The sequence below is a fragment of the Phacochoerus africanus genome, chromosome 15, assembly GCF_016906955.1.
Source record: "Phacochoerus africanus isolate WHEZ1 chromosome 15, ROS_Pafr_v1, whole genome shotgun sequence".
NCBI classification, from domain to species: Eukaryota; Metazoa; Chordata; class Mammalia; order Artiodactyla; family Suidae; genus Phacochoerus; species Phacochoerus africanus.
This window is the reverse complement of record NC_062558.1, coordinates 67,522,867-67,547,265: the sequence shown is the minus strand read 5'-3', so window position 1 is coordinate 67,547,265 and position 24,399 is coordinate 67,522,867. Positions and strand designations below refer to the sequence as shown.

At 35.3% G+C, this 24,399-nt stretch overlaps 1 protein-coding gene across 8 annotated transcripts in view; it reads left to right on the top strand.

Moving 5' to 3' along the window:
• JMJD1C (jumonji domain containing 1C) overlaps nucleotides 1-24,399 on the top strand; it is a 323,117-nt gene that overhangs the window by 285,682 nt on the left and 13,036 nt on the right. For 6 of the 8 annotated variants that reach the window (XM_047762759.1, XM_047762754.1, XM_047762761.1 and 3 more), the window contains 13 exons: nucleotides 228-2,434; nucleotides 7,939-8,140; nucleotides 9,567-9,781; nucleotides 10,844-10,996; nucleotides 12,401-12,490; nucleotides 13,097-13,215; nucleotides 13,394-13,607; nucleotides 14,441-14,655; nucleotides 15,572-15,850; nucleotides 18,433-18,601; nucleotides 19,236-19,326; nucleotides 19,813-19,943; nucleotides 20,577-20,699. In XM_047762759.1, coding sequence (XP_047618715.1) covers nucleotides 228-2,434; nucleotides 7,939-8,140; nucleotides 9,567-9,781; nucleotides 10,844-10,996; nucleotides 12,401-12,490; nucleotides 13,097-13,215; nucleotides 13,394-13,607; nucleotides 14,441-14,655; nucleotides 15,572-15,850; nucleotides 18,433-18,601; nucleotides 19,236-19,326; nucleotides 19,813-19,943; nucleotides 20,577-20,699 — 4,208 coding nt within the window. The remainder of the gene's footprint in view (nucleotides 1-227; nucleotides 2,435-7,938; nucleotides 8,141-9,566; nucleotides 9,782-10,843; nucleotides 10,997-12,400; nucleotides 12,491-13,096; nucleotides 13,216-13,393; nucleotides 13,608-14,440; nucleotides 14,656-15,571; nucleotides 15,851-18,432; nucleotides 18,602-19,235; nucleotides 19,327-19,812; nucleotides 19,944-20,576; nucleotides 20,700-24,399) is intronic. The other 2 variants (XM_047762757.1, XM_047762755.1) reach the window with 2 other exon arrangements.

Here is a 24,399-nt window from a genome sequence, read left to right as displayed (position 1 = left end):
ACTTGTCTTTTTCTTAATTCAGCTTATAAACAGATGGTTTAAAGTTAACAAATGTCTTAAAATTAGGCTTAATAAGTGCAATTATTCTTTTTTGATATCCCTTCTAATTTTCTTAATAATATACAAAGTCTGGTTTCACTTTCATGATAGAATAAAAATGTATGAAGCTATATTTGTATCATACAAGAAAAAGTGTTTACAGAAACTTTTGTGTATTTTCTTTCCAGAGAATTAGAGAGGAAAGCATTTATTGAACCGTTACGTTCTGTTGCATCCACATCAGCCAAGAATGACCTCGATATAAATAGGTCACAGACTGGAAAAGATAGTCATTTGCACAGGCATTTTGTGGATCCTGTATTGAATCAATTACAGAGACCACCCCAGGAGACTGGAGAGAGAATAAACAAATATAAAGAGGAACACCGTCGAATTCTTCAAGAAAGTATTGATGTTGCTCCATTTACAACCAAAATCAAGGGGCTTGAGGGTGAGAGAGATAATTATTCCAGAGTTGCATCATCATCTTCTAGCCCTAAAAGCCATGCCATCAAACAAGACAAAGATGTAGAATGTTCAGTATCAGATCTTTATAAAATGAAGCACTCAGTGCCTCAGAGTTTGCCCCAAAGTAACTATTTCACTACATTGTCAAATACTGTAGTCAATGAACCACCAAGGTCATACCCATCCAAAGAAGTTTCAAATATTTACACTGAAAAACAAAGTAATACCCTTGTAGCAGGAGCCAATCCTCAAACTCTGACTTCATTTATATCATCTCTTTCAAAGCCCCCACCTTTGATTAAACACCAACCAGAAAATGAAGGTTTAGTAAGCAAGTTGCCAGAACACCTTCCCCATCAGATTGCTTCTCACTCAGTAACAACTTTCAGAAATGATCGTAGGAGCCCTACTCATTTGACAGTTTCTTCTACAAATACACTCCGGAGTATGCCTGCTTTACATAGAGCACCAGTATTTCACCCACCAATCCATCACAGTCTGGAAAGAAAGGAAAGCAGCTATAGTAGCCTCTCCCCTCCAACGTTAACTCCAGTGATGCCTGTAAATGCTGGTGGGAAAGTTCAGGAATCACAAAAGCCTCCAACTCTGATTCCTGAGCCAAAAGACACTCAGGCAAATTTTAAGAGTTCTTCTGAACAGGGTTTGACAGAAATGTGGAAATCTAATAATAACCTCAGCAGAGAGAAAGCTGAATGGCATGTGGAGAAAAGCAGTGGAAAGTCACAGGCTGCTATGGCATCTGTCATCGTACGTCCACCTTCTAGTGCAAAACTTGATAGTGTGCCAGCAATGCAGTTAGCTTCCAAAGATCGAGTTAGTGAAAGATCTTCAAATGGGGCAAATCAAACAGATTGCCTCAAACCAGCAGAAGCTGGAGAGACTGGAAGAATCATTCTGCCAAGTGTGAATTCAGACAGTGCTCACATAAAATCCGAAAAAAACTATCAGGCTGTCTCACGGGGCAGTGTTCCCAGTTCAGTCATGTCTGCTGTAAATACAATGTGTAGTACCAAAACGGATATAGTCACATCTGTTGCTGCTACTACCAGTGTTTCCAGCTGGGGTGGTTCAGAAATAATTTACTCTTTATCAAATACCATTTTGGCCTCTAAATCCTTAGAATGTACCTCTTCAAAAACTGTTAGTCATTCAGTGGCTCAAACACAAGAATGTAGGGTCAGCACCACAGCTCCAGTTACACCAGCCAGTAGTAAGACAGGAAGTGCCCTTCAGCCCAGCTCTGGGTTCTCAGGCACAACTGATTTTATCCATTTAAAAAAGCACAAGGCAGCACTGGCTGCGGCTCAATATAAAAGTAGTAATGTCAGTGAGACTGAGCCTAATGCTGTGAAAAATCAGACATCTTCAGCCTCCCCTCTCTTGGATAGCACTGTAGTCTGTAGTACAATAAACAAAGCAAACTCTGTAGGAAATGGGCAAGCATCCCAGACAAGTCAGCCAAACTACCATACTAAACTGAAAAAGGCCTGGCTTACAAGACATTCAGAAGAAGATAAAAATACTAATAAAATGGAAAATTCAGGGAATTCTGTATCAGAAATTATTAAGCCATGTTCTGTAAATTTAATAGCCTCTACATCTAATGATGTACAAAATAGTGTAGATAGTAAGATCATAGTTGATAAATATGTAAAAGATGATAAAGTCAGTAGGAGAAAAGCCAAAAGAACTTACGAATCTGGCTCTGAGAGTGGAGATTCAGATGAAAGTGAAAGTAAATCAGAGCAAAGGACTAAAAGGCAACCTAAGCCCACTTACAAAAAGAAGCAAAATGATCTTCAGAAGAGAAAAGGTGAAATAGAAGAAGATTTAAAACCCAATGGGGTTCTCAGCAGGAGTGCCAAAGAAAAAAGTAAATTGAAGTTGCAGAGCAACAATAATAGTGGTAAGTAAATTGATTACTTTGTTATCTCAGGTAAAAGGGGCTGTACATTCTTGCAATAAAGTAGTGAGTTTAAAGACATCTTTGACTTTATTTGCATGCTCTAAAAGTAGTGAGTTTAAAGACATCTTTGACTTTATTTGTATGCTCTAGTGTTATGTATGTGCTCACTGACTTCATTTCTGCATTTCACAAATACCCTGTAAGAGGAAATGAAAGAAGACCTGTCTCTCCATTTTTAAAAAACTTGTAAGAATATATTTTACTTATATAAGTAGCACTTGTATTGGAAAAACCCAATGTGTAATCTGATCATTGTTAGTAGTAGTGGTAGTAACTTTATTTCCAGAAACTGTCAAAATGCAATTATAACTGTAACACCAAAAGTGGATTTCTAATACAGGCATACCTTGTTTTACTGTGCTTTGCAGATACTGTCTTTTCTTTAAAAAAAAAAAAAAAAATTTTTTTAACTGAAGGTTTGTGACACCCTGTATCAAGAAAGTATCTCACCATTTTCCAATAACATTTGTTCCCTTTGTGTCTCTGTTGTATTTTGGTAATACAGGTTTTTCCATTGTTATTATATTTGTTATGGTGATCTGTAATCAGTGATCTTTGGTGTTACTATTGGAAAAAGATTATAACTCACTAAAGGCTCAGATGATGGATAGCATTTTTTTTACAATACAGTATTTTAAGATAGGTACATTTAAAAAAAATAATACTGTTGCACACAATGGATTGCAGTGTAGTATAAATATAACTTATGTGCTACTGGGAAACCAGAAAATTTGTGTGACTTCACTTTATTGTGGTGGTCTGAAACCAAATCCTCACTGTGTCCTAGGTGTGCCTGTGTTAGGTATTTACCTATAACAAGGGAGAGTTGAAAAAGAAATTCTGTTTACAAAAACTTCCTTCAAGTTACACTTTTAAAAGAGAAGTAGTTCTAAGTAGTGGGATGTTCGTCCTTCTCTCACCTGGAGACAAAAACTGAAAACTTAGTTACCTTCTATTTAATTAATACCACTACTCATTGTTAAAGCAGTCTTTAACAATGGATAAAGGTTAAATAAAAGTGGGGGATTTGTGGTTTTGTGTGTTCATTTCTATATTCAAGAATTTCCACAATAAGTAAAATTTTCAAAACTGATGAATATTTATATTTCGTTTGTGGCTACATCAGAACAGAATAAGTGATACTTGCCAGTAATAGTAATGTGCACCATGAAGTATTTCTGTATGTTTTTACTCCAGAAGTAGTTTTTCTCAGTTTGCTTATTTCTTTTTAGGTATGTTGCACAATGCAGAAAGCAATTCATAGTTTCACTATATCCGGGTATTCATCCACATACAGTATATGAAATGTCTTTGGCAATGTGGACATTCAAGAAGTACTTTCACAAGTATTTGGATGCTTTAAAGGCTCTTATTTGGGCCTTTTCATTGAATGAGGTTTTTCCCACATGCCTGTATGGAAACCAGAGGCAAAGCGAAGGAGAGAAAAACAGGAGAATGGAATCATAGAAAAGGAGAGTCAGAAAGTGAAAGAACGAAGGAAAACAAGCTCTGCTAGAGACAGAGAGGCTGACAGACTGAAATCCAAATATAGTCAGAAGAAAGAGAGGGAGATTGACAACGAAGGATTCAGGATGCTGCCATTTGTGTATTGGAGTGTATACCATGTTGCTTTTTCTTTCCCGTGTGTTCTGCTTACTTCCCCACTGAATTTAGAGGCTTAGTGTGATCAATAATCTTTTTCCTTATGTTTTAAAAAAATGCTTCTTTTTGGTCTTGAATATTCAAATACTAAAGTTAAACTTCAGAGATAGAAATCATCAAGCTTTTAACACTTAGAAAACTCTGTGAAGTTAAATTTTTAAATTAACTCTTAATGAAGTCCATTTTTCTTTGAGACTGAATGTACATGTTCCAAGTAAGTTTTAGATTCAGTACTCTTTCCCCCCAAGTTTTAATGTTTAGTTAAATCTTCCCTACCTAGTAACCAACATTTAGCATCCGACAGGCTATTTTAAATCCCATTTATTTCCAAGTTCAAAATTATATTAAGTGACTGTTAAATGCCATCTGTGAACTATGGGCAGAGTTGATTTGCATTTGTTCTGGGCTATCTAGAAAAGTTCTCTAAATTCAGAGTTCATAAATTCTAAACCTGCATGGATTATATATCTCCCTCATGGATTAAATATGATCTCTGTCCTCTTAATGTTCATTGGCATTGTTAACAGTCATAGTCTAAAAGAATTAAGTCTGCCCTTAGAGAATATGTAGTGATTGCATAGACTATTAGACATGTGTAATTATATGCACATATAGTAATGTGAGTTTTTTTAGTTTATTCTAAAGCCAGGCATAATAGAATTTATCTGCTGTTTTGGAATGTTTTCATATCTGCTACCTTTTCTTAAAGGTAGTTAAAAGTTGGCTGCTTTCCTGTGACTTTTTCCATGATTGTATTTTATATACTGAAATTGCCCATCAAATTTAAATTGAAGTCCTATGATACACAAAAACGGTGCTTTAACTATTATCAGTTCATTTCTATATCTCAAAAAATATTTTTAAGAGTTGAAAGGTTAGGCCTGTATTTGTCTGTTATTTTCTTCCTCCCTAGTTTTGTGTTGCTAGAGCAGCTAGCAATTTTGAGGATTCACTGATAAATAGAGAACTAGGGTTGAAAAGGTTCTTAGGATATAAAGGAAGTAGAAATATCCATTGAGTTAGATATTTTTGCTGATTAAGTGTCTCAGTCTCAAGCTTTTAGTTTCTACTTGTCACCAAAAATTATATGTAATTGAAAGATGAAATTTTATTTATTTTACAAATACCATTACAGTAAAATTCATTAACATTGTTAGCTATAGTCATGTGTGGCCTAGTCTAGAAACAAAAATATAATGTCAAAAACAATCCATATGACCTTAGCCTTCACATCTTTGTAGTTCATTTTTAAAAAGGTCTCAGTGTCTCTTTTGTATCACATAATTTAGAGTTGCTTTGAAATGTCTGGTTCTTTGTTATAATACTATTTAAATTGTTCACAGTGGTATGGTTATCCATACTCTGAACTGTTCCATTGTCTGAAATGTAAAAACATACTGGTTAATAGTTGTTTTCTAGTCAAAATAGAAAGATTTCATTTAGTTTATTCTACATGTAATAAATAAAGTAAATAAATGATTAGAAATAGTGTAACAAAATTTTATCAGCAATACACTATTCTTTTGTTCATTCGGACTTCTAAAAGCTCTGAATTTTTTATGCAGTCCTTAGGAGAACTCTGTCTTCTACTCAATGAAGGAAATAATAAGTCTTCTGGAAATGTTTTTGTTCTCCAAGTGGTATGTGTGCCCACATATATATTCTCTAGCGAAATCAGCCAAATGGCTCATTGCCCTAAGTTAGAGACAGAAGAGGAAAGAACATGTAGTTGTAAAGATTCAGGCAGCAGTCATAAATGTGCCTTATAACTAGAGCACATGTCAAATGGGCCACCCTGGAATTTAAACACAATATTCCTTTTAAGAAGTATGTGATCTTGCTGTAATTGTATGTAGGTACACTATCAGCAGGTAAGTGATAGTGAGATAAGATAGCAGGACAAGAGTTCTGCTCCATGTTTCTACAAGAAGTATATAATCTCAGGAGAACATTGTTGTATTGCCTCTGATCCACAAAATGGAATTGATTAGTAGGCACAAGGGTATTAAATAAAATTTATTCTTTCAACAAGACGGAAGTAACAAACTTTAAATCGCAAGCCTGGCATATAGCTATATTAACATGGGTGGGATAAGTTCCCTTAGAAGAGTCAATAAGTACTCATCCCAACTTATATTGCTTTTAAATGAATACATTTTTAAAAAATTTAATATGCTCAGGAGTTCCTGTCGTGGCGCAGTGGTTAACGAATCCGACTAGGAACTATGAGTTTGCGGGTTCGATCCCTGGCCTTGCTCAGTGGGTTAAGGATCTGGCGTTGCCGTGAGCTGTGGTGTAGGTTGCAGATGTGGCTCGGATCCCATGTTGCTGTGGCTCTGGCATAGGCCGGTGGCTACAGCTCCAATTAGACCCCTAGCCTGGGAACCTCCATATGCCGCGGGAGCGGCCCAAGAAATAGCAAAAAAAAAAAAAAAAAAAAAAGACAAAAAAAAATTTAATATGCTACATTTAATTTATATGTAATGTTTTGTTTTTCCTGCTTGTTAAATGACTTATTACTTGAGCCAGTGTTATTACAATTAAGTTCAAGTTAATAAATGTGATGTAACAATGATGCAGAGTATAGTAAATAAGTTAGTTTTTTCCTGTAAATATAAAATTGTATTGTGGCCGCACTCACAGCACATAGAAGTTCCTGGGCCAGGTATTGAACCCACACCCAGCAGCAGCCTAAGCCGCTGCAGTGACAGCCCTGGATACTTAACCTGCTATGCCACAAGGAACTCCTGTATAATGCATTTGAGTTACATTTTTCTTTAGACTTCTCTGATGACTTTTTTCTTTCTACCATCAATAAAGATACCCAGGTTCCTTTATTTTCTTCAAATCCTTTTCTAAAAGGTACTGCTTCTGTCAGTATATTGATATCAAATGGAGGGCATAATAATGATAATAAGAGAGACAGGTGTTAGGGAGTTCCTGTTAATGAGCCTGACTAGTATCCATGAGGATGCGGGTTCTATCCCTGCCCTTGTTCAGTGGGTTAAGGATCCGGCGTTGCTGTGAGCTGTGGTGTGGATTGCAGATGCAGCTCGGATGCCGCATTGCTGTGATTGTGGTTGGATCCCACATTACTGTGGCTGTGGTATAGGCTGGCAGCTACAGCTCCTATTGAACCCTTAGCCTGGGAACCTCCATATGCCACGGGTGTGGCCCTAAAAAGACAACAACAACAACAACAAAGAGAGATGTGGAGAAATATGGTGTGATAAAACCAAGATGTCTTGATCCACACTATGTTGGAGAATCAAATTAAGTATTACAAAACAGTATGTTGAAACTAGCCTGTAGTTTCTGAAGGTATTGACTTTTACTCTTTGGGTTCTTCCCATGGATCTTGAAAGAGCTTCCTCCTACATGTACTGAATTTCTGTGTAGAAGGGCTCTATTTTTAGCTATAGATTTACATAGAAAATGATTCTCATATTTGCTGTTATATAAATATGAATATTGAGTATGCGAAGATTTCATTCAGCTGGAAGATTTACTTGGCTTTGCATTTCTATTATGCTGACATTAAGAGTTTATTTGGTCAGTGGAATAGTAAATAGAAATGCTGCTGTGGACTTTTTAGTTATTCATGAGTAATAACCGTAATCTCTTTTCTATAATCTTAATATATGGTCACAATTGTATAATTGACTTGAATTGGGTGGGAGGCTTCAATCTAAGTGATCTTTAATTGACTTGAATTTTATCACAAGGAGTTTACTTTTCTAAAAAGGTGTAATATTGCTAATACTTTACTACTGGTTTTACAGCTGGCATCCCTCGTTCAGTATTAAAAGATTGGCGTAAAGTCAAGAAGCTGAAGCAAACTGGGGAATCCTTTTTACAGGATGACTCCTGCTGTGAAATAGGGCCTAATTTGCAAAAATGCCGAGAATGTAGACTCATTCGTAGTAAAAAGGGAGAAGAACCAAGTCACTCACCAGTATTTTGTAGATTTTACTACTTTAGACGGTAAGTTGAAAATATATAATTGGGGGAAAATATGTTTATATAATATTAGAAACTATACTATCATTCTGGTGGTCTTTTGGAAGTGAAAATGAGGCTTTGAGCCTCCATCTCTGAATCCTTATAAAAGAACATTAAGTTTTTGTGTGTCGTATTTAATAGCTAACAATTGGCCTAAATTCGTATTCACATCGCTACTTGTGTTCATGTGACCTTTCTCTTCTGAGAGATTTATTACTCTTCCTTAATGAAAAAATGTTACTATTCTTTTTAGAAAATGATAGGAAATAGCATTTTGATATTTTTCTTAATTCATATATTTTGGGCTAAACAATGTTCATTAGCTGCAATAACAAATAGTCTGTAAATCTACGTAAACAATCTAGGCATTAAACTAAAGTCAGTGTATTACGGTGGAGATACCCATACTTTTGTTAAACATATGTAGCTATAAAAATATGTTATAAAATGACAAGAAGGGTTTATTAGTACCACATCACATTTCACAGATTTTGTAGTAAATATGAAAAAAAACTTTTAGTTGTTATTAACCTGTAATTACTATAATATTAATATTACTGAATAATACTTTAATACTAAAAACTTACAGAATTGTAAGGGTTCAACTAAAGAATAGCTGGGTAACCCAGCCAGTAGAGACTAGTTAATGTTTCAGATTCTCAAATCAGTCATTATTATTTGTAGTAGGACTATAGCTGTAACTTGTCTCATCCTCCTAATGAGTCTTAAGGTGATTTTTAACTTAGAGGTTGCTGATTTAGATTATGTATACAATAACTGCATTGCTCAAAGCAGCATTTGTCCAACATTTTAATACTTTTTATGAAACACTTGGACTGTCTTCACTTAATTGGAGTTAAGTAGTTAAGTATAAGTGATAGGGAAAATCTCATTGGTTGAAGTAACATAAAATTGGTACTGCTTGTCATTGCCATTTGCGTAGCACTGTGAAAGTCAAAAGTTGGTTAACTCTGGAGTACCCGTCGTGGTGCAGTGTAAACGAGTCCGACTAGGAACCATGAGGTTGTGGGTTGGATCCCTGGCCTCACCCAGCAGGTTAAGGGTCCGGCGTTGCCATGAGCTTTGGTGTAGGTTGCAGGCGAGGCTCAGATCCCGTGTTGCTGTGGCTGTGGTGTAGGCCCATGGCTACAGCTCTCATTAGACCACTAGACTGGGAATCTCCAAGTGCCACGGGTGCAGCCTTAAAAAGGACAAAAGACAAAAAAAATTGGTTAAATTTTATTAATAAACTTTGTATATGTAAAGGACTACCATATTTTCATGTTTTTAAAGTTATAAATGTAATTTATATATCTATAATGTAACATAAAATATAATTACAGATTTTGAACTTAAAAAACCTGGACTTTTGTCTTTGTATCTAATACTCTATGTTTTAATGTTTCAGATTATCATTTAGTAAAAATGGAGTGGTTAGAATAGATGGCTTCTCTTCTCCTGATCAATATGATGATGAAGCTATGAGTTTATGGACACATGAAAATTATGAAGATGATGAACTAGACATAGAAACTTCAAAATATATCTTGGATATAATAGGTGATAAGTTCTGTCAATTAGTAACATCTGAAAAAACAGCTTTATCCTGGGTGAAAAAAGATGGTAAGGAAGTTAAATACTTAGAACATGCAACTATACATGTTCATTTCAAGAATTTCTTTTTGGAGTTCCTGTTGTGGCTCAGTGGTAACTAAACCAACTAGTATCCAAAGGATACAGGTTGGATCCCTGGTCTTGCTTAGTCGGTTAAGTATCCAGCACAGATGCGGCGCAGATCCTGCATTGCTTTGGCTATGGCATAGGATGACAGCTGCAGTTCCAATTAGACCCCTAGCCTGGAAGGTCCATATGATAAGGGTGTGATCCTAAAAAATTGGGGGGAAAAGAAGAATTTCTCTTTTGGACTACATTTTTTCCTGAGGGAGAAGTCTTAATCTTACCTAGTCTTTTAATTTTGACAATGACTTTACCTGTATGTAGTTAAGGTAACATGTTTTCCACTTAAGGTTGATATGAATGGATTAGCAATTTATAAAATTACAGTAGCTTATTGGTATTTCTGCCATTATGATGTGATTTTAGCATGATAAAGATAGTTTGGATGTGAAATTGCGAAATTTCAGCATTTGCCATATGGAGACATAATCCATTCCAGTTATTTAAGTTTTAATCTGTTGTGCTTCATCAGTCTTTGGATTTAGGTTTGTATTTTAATGTCAACTTTACTCCCTGTTTAACTGTATGAATGTGAAATGGGAATAGATAACTACCTCATAGATTTATTTATAAAGCACTTATGTTTTATTTACTAAGTAAAGCATCTTGCATATTAGGTACTCTGACTATCAGCTTCTTTTCCTTCCTGTCGCTTTAAATCAGTGGTTTGTCCCCCAGGGGTCAAAGCCAAAGCCACAGATGCCACTAAAAATCCTACGCTTTACAGGACAGTCCCCCACAAAAGAGAATTATTCAGTCCATATGTCAAAAATGCCAAGATTGAGAAATTCTCCATTACATGCCTTTTAAAAAGAATTACTAATATCATCAAGAAATCTACTATTGATCGTTAATAAATCCTTCAGTTCTTTGCCTTTAAATGTTGTTTTTGTGCGTTTTAGTGAAAGAAAAGAGCTTGTTGCCTTAAAGTTTTTATTTCTCTTTCAGCCAAAATTGCCTGGAAAAGAGCAGTGAGAGGAGTACGGGAGATGTGTGATGCCTGCGAAGCAACATTGTTTAACATTCATTGGGTGTGCCAAAAATGTGGATTTGTGGTCTGCTTAGATTGTTACAAGGCAAAGGAAAGGAAGAGTTCTAGAGGTTAGTTTATGTCTTTATAGAAATTGGTATTTTTCATAATATTGGTTTTCTTAAGGATTGCTCATTTGGAAAATTAGAAGAGTTGGGTTTTTTCCCCTACCTTCCTTGATTATGAATATATTACATTAAGGAAGTTTTGTGAAGTTTATTTTTAAAATGAGGAGTTAACCATAGGTTTATTAGAATAGCCAGAAGATCTAGAGTAAAACTGCATCTACAACTTTTATTCTCATTGGTAGATCCAGTCTCATTTCAAGCAGATACTTTTTTTTTTTAAAGCATTTTTTAAAAATTGCTGTATAGTTGATTTCAGGTGTACAGCAAAGTGATTCAGTTTTACATATATAGGGAATTTTTTTCAGATTCTTTTCCATTATAAATCTATAATCAAAATCTTGTAAGATATATTGAATATAGTTCCCTGTGCTATACACTTCTATAGTTCCCTCTTTTGGGAATGTGTGTGCGTGTGTGTGTGTGTGTGTGTCCGTTTGGTAACCGTAAGTTTGTTGCCTATGTCTGTGAGTCTTTCTATTTGGTAAATTAGTTCATTTATATCATTTTTTTAGGTTCCACATAAAAGTGATATACGATAGTTGTCTTTGACTCTATTTAGTATGAAAATCTTTTTTCCTGTGTATGTATGGTATACCTCATGCTAAGCCTTAATACATTGACCACTCCAGGGATATTGATCCTTGTTGCAGAAATAGCAATTAAACACTGTCAAGTTGAAGCATGAAAGAAAAATGAATTGGCAATATCCTCAAACTTTTACATGAGTCAGATGTGCTAAGGTTAGGCAAAATCCCTATTTGGCACAAATAGCTAAGAGTAAAAAAAATAGCTTCGGGGAAGATTGAGATGAATAATACATAAATGAGAATAAAGAATGGTCATTTTAGAAAAGACTAATAACATTTTACCTGTTTTGTAATCTGTATTTATTTATTTATTTTTATTTTTTGTCTTTTTTTTTTTTTTTTTTTTTTTTGCCATTTCTTGGGCCACTCCCACGGTATATGGAGGTTCCCAGGCTAGGGGTCTAATCAGAGCTGTAGCTGCTGGCCTACACCAGAGCCACAGCAACACAGGATCCGAGCCACATCTACAATCTATACCACAGCTCATGGCAACGCCAGATCCTTAACCCACTGAGCAAGGGCAGGGATCAAACCTGCAACCTCATGGTTCCTAGTCGGATCCGTTAACCACTGAGCCACTACGGGAACTTCCTAACCTGTATTTATAAAATTCTCAGAATGATGGAACTCTTATTTTTTTAAGAAGCAAATATTTGAAGCCTACCATTGACGTCTTATAGTTGTTCAACTCCTTATGTACAAGCCATCAATTTTATAAAACCATGACTAATATAAAAGAATATATGTTATAATCTTACAGATAAAGAACTGTATGCTTGGATGAAGTGTGTGAAGGGACAGCCTCATGATCACAAACATTTAATGCCAACTCAAATTATACCTGGTTCTGGTAAGTATAAATATACACTATTGATTTAGTAGTGTAACAGCTGTTCATTGTTCTAGATTATTTTGAAGTATGTAGGAGTATAATAGAATGAATATTAAGGTTTTTGTAATCTTGAATTGTTCTTGCTCTGTTCTTAGAATCCTCTGTGATAAATCTAACAAGATAAGCCCAGACCCACTGATGAAAAAAGCCAAATAGCCATTTTAGAAAGGGAAATCTAGAGTGTAATGACAAAGGTTATTAGATATCTGTACTTATTACAGGTGATTCTACCCTTTCTGAACATACTGATTTTAAACAATAGAGATGAGAGAAGATAGAGAACATGACTTTGGTAGAATGATCAAACCGGAAATAGATGAAAGGGATGAAGGAAAAAAGTGGAAGAAAAGTTTGGAGTTCCTTGGTGGCCTATTGGTTAAGGATCCGGTGTTTTCACTGTTCTGATGTGGATTCAGTCCCTAGCCTGGAAACTTCTGTGTGCCATGGGCATGGCACCAATAACAAAAAGGAAGAAGAGTGAAAAGACACAAGAATAACCAGAAATTTGTATTATCTTAAGCAACTAGTGATAACCTTTCTATTAACCACTATTATATTTTGTAGTTTTAACAGATCTTCTGGATGTGATGCACACTCTTAGAGAAAAATATGGTATTAAATCCCATTGTCATTGTACTAACAAACAAGTTGGAAATTTTTCTACTATGAATGGTGTGTCTCAAGTGAGTAAAAATCTCTATTCAAAAATAATGCATTGTTAATCAGCTTTGATTTTTGAAATCCAGATTAGGGCTTGTGTTTCGTAAATCACGATTCCTATGTTTAAATGTAACCTCTACTTTTAACTCTGAATAATTTTAGAGAGAGTATTTTAAAAATTCAACTATTCTACCTTTGTAGGTTTTACAGAATGTTCTTAATCACAGTAATAAAATTTCTCTGTGCATGCCTGAGTCTCAGCAGCAAAATACCCCTCAGAAGCCTGAGAGTAATGGCAGCAGCAGCCCAGGGAGTGATGGAAGCACAGACAGCAAGTTCACTCCTCCAGAACCCCAGTCACCCCTGCACTGGTTAGCAGACCTTGCAGAGCAAAAGGCCAGAGAGGAAAAAAAAGGTAACTCTAATTTATTATGTAAGTACTCAATAGAGGAATGTAATCAACAATGTGCTGTTGTCTTTCTCTTGCATTGTGGCTTAGGTTCAGTAAAACACTTCTCTTATTAGGAAGTTGCTTTCTTGTGATTGTATCAATATTAGTTACACAGTCATCTGTGGATGAGCATATCAAAGCCACCAGGGCAATAGATTTGTAACTCACCCACACTTTTTCCCTATCTTAGCATTTTTCACTTGTGATAGGTAACTCACCTATGTATGTGAGATGTTGGGGAAGGCCTTTTCATATTCATGCTATTCCACTCCTGAAAGATCTAACCCACTAGAGTAGTGTGTATTCAGGTGAACAAATCACTTGTGCTACAGTTTTCACCTCTCACTGTAAAGTGAGGGTACCGGTTTTGTCTGAACTTTAGCAACATTATATATATAATTATTACATTATATAATTTTATATAATTAGGCTAAAATTTTATATAATTTTATCTAAGTTTTTTATAATTTTATTTGGATTTTGTAAAATGTTTTATTTCAGTGGGAGTTCCCGTTGTGGCTCAGTGGTTAACAAATCCGACTAGGAACCATGAGGTTGCGGGTTCGATCCCTGGCCTTGCTCAGTGGGTTAAGGATCTGGCGTTGCCGTGAGCTGTGGTGTAGGTCGCAGATGTGGCTCAGATCCCGCGTCGCTGTGGCTCTGGTGTAGGCCGGCAGCTACAGCTCCGATTAGACCCCTAGCCTGCGAACCTCCATATGCCGTGGGTGCGGCCCAAGAAATGGCAAAAAGACAAAAAATAAAATAAAAATAAGAAAAATAATAATGTTTTATTTCAGAAAACAAAGAATTTGCCCTTGAAAAGGAAATTAAAGAAGAGGGAGAACAAGACAACCCTGATTCTCCAAATAGCGGAACATCACCTCCTGTGTCTCAGAATAATGAGCAAGGCTCAACATTGCGAGATTTGCTGACCACAACAGCTGGCAAATTACGTGTGGGATCAACAGATGCTGGCATTGCCTTTGCACCAGTTTATTCAATGGGAACCCCAGTGAGTGAAATGCCAGATTTTTAGATTTTATATGGGCCATAAATTTAGATTTGGAGACTTGTCTAGGAATTACACAATAAATAGGTGCAGATGAAATCAAATATACCAAATTACTGGGTGTGTTTCTGTTTGCATTAAAACTCTCATAACTGAAAATCTAGAGATTTTCTTCTTTTCCTAGGTGAAAAAAGGTTGGGGTATGGGGACATTTTGATTCTGGAAAAGCCCAAAAATACTCCTTCAGAACTTGAAAACTATATATCTAGTGCAGGAAAGCAAATATGTGGATGTGAATGTTTTGTTACTTAAAATATTTAGAAATCACTTTTTGCTTTATTCACTGAACAAAAATAAAAACAATAATTGCATAGGTTGGCACAAATTTTTAGTGGCTTTTAAAAGTTTATGGGAAGTTTCCATCGTGGCTCAGTGGAAACTGATTGTAATGCATGAGAATACAGGTTCGATCCCTGGCCTCCCTCAGTGGATTAAGGATCTGACATTGCTATGGCTACAGCTCCAAATTGACCCTAGCTTGGGAACCTCCATGTGTCACGAGTGCAGCCCTAAAAAGACCAAAAAAAAGTATATGGGAGAAAAAATAAAAATCTTAAAAAAAAAGTTATATGGGAGAGTCTACCTATTTGTCCTTTCTTCCCTAGTCCTAATACAATGTAAAAGGTAGAAAGGCCACACTTTTAGTTTCTGCAGACCTGGCAGTTTCTCCCATGGATACCACCAAACTTCTACTTTTGTCAGGAACAGTGTAGAGAGTAGAGATCCATCTCCATTGACATGATTCTTGAAGCCAGGTATATTTTTGTGTTGATCGTTTGCTATGTTAATAGTAAAATCAAAGCAGAGGTTTCAAAATGTAAGCATTTCCCATCAAAATAATGTATTTTTTCCCTGTTAGAGTGGTAAAAGTGGAAGAACTATGCCAAACATTCTTGATGACATAATTGCTTCGGTTGTTGAAAACAAAATTCCACCAAATAAAGCCTCTAGGATAAATGTAAAAACAGAGCTTAAAGAAGAGCCTAAAGAAAGCAGAAAATCTACCATGGATGAAAACAATAAATTATACAATGATATACCACATTCTTGGATCTGTGAGAAGCATATTCTGTGGCTTAAAGATTATAAAAATATTAACAATTGGAAGCTTTTCAAAGAGTGTTGGAAACATGGACAAGTGAGTATTTTAAACTGATTTGGTATGCTCTTAGTGGAATTACAGCTGGTTAAATAGGAAAATAGTTCTCTCTTTAGGAATAGAAAGAGAGGGTAAAGGTAATACTTGACACATTTATGTTGGAAGATATCAAAAACACCAAAAAAGTTACCAGAATGATTGCTTCTGAATTATTTTTTGGACAGGTTTATATAAATTGACAGCACTGATTATTCGATGTTAGAATTTAGATCTGTTAGTTGATTTTAAAGACTCTGTGTGTGTGTGTAAAATTGGTACTACTTTTTTTTACATTTGTATTTTAGTCCAGTTAATAGATTTATATCTACTGTTAAAATGTTAATACTCAAGCATTTTTCCTGAACTGATGAAAAGTGTAGATGTGTTGCCTTTAATGTTAACCATTATAAGTTCATCAAATCTTGAATAACAGACTCCATTATTTAATTATGCTAAAAAAATGCTTTTCTGTTTGACCAAAATTTTAGTATAATAATATTTGATATACATTTCAGTATGTAGTAGTACATACTACATTAATGTATAAATTAAGAATTTGCATAACTTAGTATTATGTTCAGTTTTTTTTGTGTGTACCTGAAAACATCAATGCCATTTTACTTAATTTTTTTCATTCAACAGATAGTTATTGAGCACCTAATAAAATCCAGTCTTTGTGCTGGCCATTAAGGATATAAAATGAGTAAGTTATATAAAAATGAGTAAGGACCATTTTAGTTCAGTGGTTCTTCATACATTTAGGTCACTAGTCCTTTTCAAAATCTGACAATAGCTTGGTTCCTCACCCAGACAAAGTACACACCCAGGAAATGCAAATACACAATATTTAGCATGTATTTTTTTTGGTTCTCTCTCTTCTTGAAGCCTGATGACATTACTGGGTCACAGTTTAGACAACAAGATTTTTGTGGGCTTAAACAGTCACATAAATAAATACTTTCAGAAATGTTGTAAGTATTCTAAGAACTTTAAGTTACTGTGGAAACATTAGAGTGAAAGGCTGGTCTGAATTGATGTCTCAGGTTAAATGAAGTTTTTCTAGATGGACAAGAAGTTGGAAGTAAAAAGCATCAGGTGTTTGGGGGAACTGTTAAGTAGCTTTGTTTGCCTGACATATATGAGTGTTGTGAGATAATGATGGGAAAATGAGGTGGTTAGGGTTATGATTATGAAAGGCCTTTGTATCATACTAAAGAGTTTGAACTTTTATCCTATACATGACAGTTTAATCGAAGATTCAAAGTAATCAGATTGACTTTTTAAAATTGAAGTGTAGTTGATATACAATATTATATAAGTTACAGGTATGCAATATAGGGATGCACAGTTTTTAAAGGTTATGCTCCATTTATAGTCATTATAAAATACTGGCTGTATTCCCTGTGTTTTACAGATTGACATTTTAAAATAACTGACAGTGAAGCAGATTGGAAATTGAATGAGAGGGCAGTTAAGACCAGAATCAAGGAGTCAAATTAGGGAAGCCTTCAGTATTTCAGGAAGATAATAAAAATGATAGCAGCCTAAGTATTCTGTTTTAGAATATTCTAATATGTTGATTAACTTGCATGTGTCATTTTAAAAAAAAATCTCGCTTTTCCCAAGCTGCTGGTTACCATAAAAGGAGTGGCACAGGTTTGGATAGGATTATTACTGTCTTAGGCATAATAGGGGCTGGAAAGTAATATGTGAATTGTCAGCAATAGTTAATTAGTTAATAGCTGAACCTGTTTTAATAGTTACATTATCAGCCCATTGAGAAAATAACATCTTTTACCAGACACTCTTGAGTCACAACTTTCTGTGTTCTCTTTTATTTCATTTATGATAAAGAAAATTTAAAAAAAAACCTGAGAATAGTGCATCAGATTGCCTTAGAGGTTTTTTGTTTAGTTGGTTGTTTTTTTGTTTTGTTTTGTTTTTTACATCAACAGTGTAGTTTTTAAAAGCTTCAAATCTTCAAATTTGCTGGGTTTTGGCTTAGAGAGCCTTAAAGAAATTTGGATTTCAAGGAGATTCACTTCCAGGGAATCAGTCATTAGCCTTGAAATTTATTGTTTTTGTGCTTGGTTGTTTAATATTTTTGTTATGATCCTTGTAGAAGAAAAGAATGTCTGTATTTTAAGTGATATAAACTCAAAATGTAGATTATCTTTTAAGCTCAAGGACTGTGTATTTAAAATTGTATTGCATATATACAAATGTGTAAGTAGATTATGTTCTGTCTATAAAAAATTATCTATAAATAAAATAGTTTATATTGCCTAGAAATGAAGTTTTTAGTATAGCCTTTTAGGCTTCTTTCCTGAAAAATACTGCCTATTTTAATTGTTGTTTTCAAGAAGGGCAATGTACTCTGCCATCTATGTGGCATTCTCGCATCACCTTTTCTCTTTGAAAATGTATTGTGAACATCTTTCCAGGTCAGCGTCTAAATCTCTTTAATTCTAACAATTTGTTATTAGTCTTTAAACTCAACATCTTATCCATTTAGTTGTATGTGCATGTAAAATCAAATGTCCATGTACCTTTTAACTTTTATTTATTTATTTATTTATAAGCCTGCAGTGGTTTCTGGCGTGCATAAGAAAATGAACATTAGCTTGTGGAAGGCAGACTCAATTAGTCTTGATTTTGGAGACCACCAAGCTGATCTCCTGAACTGCAAAGACAGCATTGTTTCAAATGCCAATGTTAAGGAGTTCTGGGATGGTTTTGAAGAAGTTTCAAGTATGTTGTTTTTTCGTTTGTTTTACTATTTTCCTTAAACATATTCTCCCCAAAATGAGTTGCATACATGACTTAACAGATTTTTTAATATTTGAAACTTGTATATTTGTTGTCTGATAAAAAGAAACAAGTACTTGGAAATAAGATAGAAAGAAGATATATAAACAAGATATAAATAAGATATATAAACAAATACGTGGAAATAAGAGACTGGGTCCTATTTCTGGCCCTACCCCTCATTTCTTTCACCATAAAGAAGTCATTTATACTGTGTTTTCTTTTATCATATGGGGAATATTTTTGGCAATCCCATAAACATTTGAAACTTGAATTATACATACTTTATGTAAAATACTTTGAAAAATTAAAAAATATAAGACTAATTTTAATAACAGTTGTAAAGAGGTTTTTTAAAAGAATTTTTGGTGATGTTAGCAGGTATCTATGATGTAAGGAACACGTCCTAATACTACATAAATACATAAGAAATGAAAGTCTGTAAGCAGGCATTCATTAAGTACCTTCTATACAATGGTTGAAGTATTCATTCATTTTACATTTCTTCCTTTATCTCCAAACAATAAAAATAAAAAGACAGAGGTTATTTTTTTAATAATCAATCGCATTCTTACAGAACGGCAAAAAGCGAAAAGTGGAGAAACAGTTGTTTTAAAATTAAAAGATTGCCCTTCAGGAGAAGACTTCAAGACTATGATGCCAGCAAGGTATATCTTTTTATACTTGTTATTTGGACTCTTGGCTTTTTGAGGTTGGATTGAGATTATCCCCAGAAGTGGGATAAGGAGCTACAGATGTGAGCTTTAATTAATATCTTCCTCAATTAAAAATAAATAATAATAATTTTTTAAAAGGACTGACCCTACAGTCTCAGCAGGGGGAAGAATGTTAGGCAGTAAAGGAAAGAATGCTCCTGTCAAAAAACAGGAGTCCCATTTTGGACCTTCCTTCTCTTGGTGCTTTAAATGTGCTATGATTAGGGAAGCAGAATTGTGTTTTATCAGTGTCACTTCTGTTCTTTTCTTATCCATATATTATGTATTCATTTAAACTTTAAATGAAGTCAGGGAAAGTGTTACCTGTTAAAGGGCTTAAGAAAAGTTAGTCTTGTGTACAACTTGAACATTATATGTTTGAAAACACATAAAAATGTAAATCTTTATTCAAAAGAAGTCAATGTTGTTATTCTTCAGATATGAAGATCTTTTAAAAAGCTTGCCATTGCCAGAATATTGTAATCCAGAAGGAAAATTCAATTTGGCCTCTCATTTGCCAGGATTCTTTGTACGCCCTGATCTGGGACCTAGGTTGTGCAGTGCTTATGGTAGGTACATATTTGTATTTCTTTTTTGTCTTTAGGGCCGTAGCTGCAGCATATGGAAGTTCCCAGACTAGGGTTCAAATCAGAGCTGCAGCTGCAGGCCTACCCCACAGCCACAGCAACACCAGATCTCAGCCACATCTGTGACCTACACCCCAGCTGATGGCAACGCCAGATCCTTAACTCACTCAGCAGGGCTAGGGATCGAACCCACGTCCTCATGGATGCTAGTCGGATTCGTTATGATGAGCCACAACAGGAACTCCTATATTTGTATTTCTATCAAGTTGGAATATATAGAATTTTAACTTATATCCAAAGACAAATTATCTATTCTTTTTTAGATTCTACTAAATCTGTTCCTGTAATAATCCGTTGAAACCAAGCAGTGTATATTAGGAATTAAGAGCCAGTATATAGTTAAGTACCTGTTAATTCCTTGTAAAATACAGTTACATTTTCTACTAATTTGCTTTTTATAGGACTTTTCTTGGATTGTGGGGTTTTGTCATCAGGCTTTGGAATAAGCAGACTAAAATTCAAATTACAAATAACAGGTTTTCCTTATAGAGCTAATTGGAGGGGGAATATCTAGGATATAGTATTCTGTTAAGTAAAAATTTATTTTATACACAGGTGTAGCTGCTGCCAAAGATCATGATATTGGAACAACAAATCTACATGTTGAAGTTTCTGATGTTGTAAATATTCTAGTCTATGTTGGCATAGCAAAAGGAAATGGCATTCTTTCAAAAGCAGGTAAAGAAACTTAAAAATAGTGGTCTTTGGAATAACAGTTGAATAACCCCACACAGTAGTAGTATCCAGAATGTCAGCCTCTGAGTTATAAGAGTCCTTCCAAAATTGCGGTGAATATAGGCATACCTGATGTTTGTTAATTGAAGCGTGATTAACCTACCTGGCTTTTTGTTTGCTTCTTACCTGTTATTAAATATTGGATTTATGAAAGTAAACTGGTAAGCTCACTTATAAACATTTACTGAAGAATAGAAACTAAGCCCTGGATCACTGAAGATTAAGGTATGTTTTGTGCCTCAGGCATTCTTTTTTTCTCTTCTAGTACCAGAGAGAAAGGGCCTTCTCTATGCTTGTATAAGTTTCAGATTCTGTCCTCTGGGTTTCTTTCCGAAAGTGTTCCATCTATAATTTCCTTATTTATAAATAAGACATGGGTTGTTACACTTTCTCCCCTGGCTTCTTTTCTCAGAGTAGGAACAAACTTTAGACTATTTTCCTTTCTCAAAAAGCCCCCTTCAAACCTTTATCTTCCTTGCATCATCCTGTTGTTCCTACCCTCATAACACACTTTGCTGTGTCTATCATCTCCCTTTCATATTTCAACTCAGTGTAGGTCGGCCTCTACCTACCTCCCCACCGAAGTTACTGTTGCTATTGTTGTTGTTCTCACTGACAGTCGCTGTTCAGTATAATGGTTTCTTTCTGGTCCTTTTATTGTTTATACCGTCTTAATACATGGCACTGCTAATCACTGCCTCTTTTTCAAATACTGCGCTTGGCCTTAGTAACACCACTCCCCTGCTTCTGCACCCCCAAAGGAGTTACAGACTTTGCTAGAGTTAAGGACTTGTTTCTCTACTTTTTGTTTTATATGCCTTTCCTGTAAAATTCCGTACGTGATTTTCAACTGCCAGTTTCTAGAGCCCAGAATGTATCTGCAGCCTCGTGGCTAGGTTCTCAGGATTTCAGGGCTTATTATAGCTTTCACTCAACTTCTGTGTATATTTGACAGCTTCTATAATACACAATCTAAGTTCCCTCCAAACTACAGGAACTCATAGTTTCTCAGCTTCCTTAACTGACTGTATTGATAAAAACCCTTGCCTCCTCCTTTCCCAAGGATTTGAGTCAGGCACACTTGACTTATAGTCTCAGCTCTAGCACAGAAATGTGTGACCTTTGCTTTTTTTTTTTTTTGGTTTATTTTGCTTTTGCTTTTTATTTTAGGGCTGCACCTTTGACATGTGGCAGTTCCTAGGCTAGAGGTCAAATCGAGCCTTTGGTTCAAATTACTTATCCTTTCAAAGTCTGTGGTGCCAGGGAGTAACTGTTGGCCCTCTGTATCTGCAAGTTCTACATCTGCAACCAAAGATAAAAAGTATTCAGGAAAAACAAAATTCCATTTAGTTTCAAAAAGCAGAACTTGAACTTGCTGTGTGCTCGCTTTCAAAAAGCAAAAGGGGGAGCTCCTGCTGTGGCACAACGATTGGCAACATCTTCAGAGCACTAGGACTTGGGTTTGATTCCCAGCCTGGCACAGTGGGTTAAGGATCCTGCATTGGCTTGCGATTGTGGCTCGGATCTGGTCCCTGGACCAGGAACTCCACATGCTGCAGGGTGGCCAAAACAAAAATAAAAAAATAAAAAAAAAGCAAAAGGAATTTTCTGTGGCCAACAACTGTTTACGTATCATTTACATTGTATTAGATATTATAAGTTATCTGAAGGCATACAGGGTGAGGGAGGAAAGTGTATGGGTTATGTGCAAACACAATATATACCATTTTATATATTTTAAACTTCCGTGGATTTGGTATCTGCCAGGTTTGGGGATGGATGGTCCTAGAACCAATCTCCTGCAGATACTGAGGTGTATCTCTTTTGTACCTAATTGTACTTAGTTCAAATCATTCCCTGTAGCACTTAGTGTACAATATAGAGGTTACATTTGCTTTTCTCCTCTAATTTGCTTCCATTCTTTAAATGCTGGGAATTTTTTCATCTTTGTTCCTACACACCTCCCTTCCCTCATTCCCAGCATAATATTTGGTCTTCTGAGAAAAAGTCATCAGCTTTTTAATTCTTTGTATTTCTTCAAAGTTTTTGCCAATTTTTATAGGTGGGTCACAAAAAAAGGAATGTTTTAGTGTTAAAATAATACTTAAAACACATCAGGAAATACTAACCTACTTAAAGCACATGCTTTTTTTCTTCCACGTACAATAGCTCTCATACCTCCTTGTTTCTCTGACAAATTCCTGTCTCCATCCTTCCTTACCTCAGATTGTCATCTCCCCCTAGGTCTTCATGAAAGAACAAATTTTCTTTCCTCCAGCAACCATCTTCCTCGTGATTTCACTGTCACAAATTAAGAACCATCTAATATATTCTTTGTAGCAGGCAATATATTTCCTTTTCTCCTAAAAAAAAACAGTTCATTGTAGTGAAATCAGGAGTCTTAAATGAGAATTCCCAGGAATTACTTGGGAGACATTTTGCTCTACCATTTATTATTAGTCAGGGTAATGAACAAATCCCTTCTCACTGGACCCGATTTTTGGTCTTTTTGTCTTTTCTAGGGCCATACCTGTGGCATAGGGAGGTTCCCAGGCTAGGGGTCGAATCGGAGCTGTGGCCGCTGGCCTACACCAGAACCACAGCAACGCGGGATCCGAGCCGAGTCTGCAATCTACGCCATTGCTCACGGCAATGCCGGATCCTTAACCTACTGAACAGGGCCAGGGATGGAACCTGCAACCTCATGATTCCTAGTCAGATTGGTTAACCACTGATCCACGTTATGAACTCCTCATTGGACCGTTTTTAAAAATTTTTAAATATTTTTATTTTCTGTATTAAAGTTAGTTGTTGATTTACCATGTTGTGCCAGTTTCTCCTGTACAGCAAAGTGACTCAGTCTCATATATATATATATGTATATGTATATATATGTGTGTATATATATGTATATATGTATATGTGTATGTATATGTATATATATATATGTTTTTAATATATTCTTTTCCATCATGGTCCATCCCAGGAAAGTGATTATAATTAATTCCCTGTGCTGTACAGTAAGACCTTGTTATTTATCCATTCTAAATGTAATTGATTAAAAAACAAATAAATAAGTGTAATTGTTTGCATCTACCAATCCCAAACTCCCAGTTCATCCCACTCCCTCCCTTCTCCCCCTTGGCAACCACAAGTCTCTTCATGTCTGTTTCTATTTTGCAATTAGGTTCATTTGTGCATATTTTAGATTACACATATAAGTGATACTTATCTTTCTCTTTTTGACTGAACTTTATTTAGTATGAGGGTCTCTCATTGCATCCCTGATGCTTCAAATGGCATTTTTTCTTTTTTTATGGCTGAGTAGTATTCCGTTGTATATACGTACCACATCTTTTTAAATCCATTCATCTGTTGATGGACATTTAGGTTGTTTCCATCTCTTAGCTATTGTAAATAGTGCTGCTATGAACATAAAGGCGCATGTATCTTTTTGAATTATAGTTTTGTCTGGTTATATGTCCAGGAGTGGATCACATGGTAATTCTATTTTTATTTTTCTGAGGAACCTCCATACTGTTTTATTCAGAATGGCTTAATAAAGACTTAAATGTGGATTTCCTGTCGTGGCGCAGCAGAAATTAATCCGACTAGGAACCATGAGGTTGCAGGTTCGATCCCT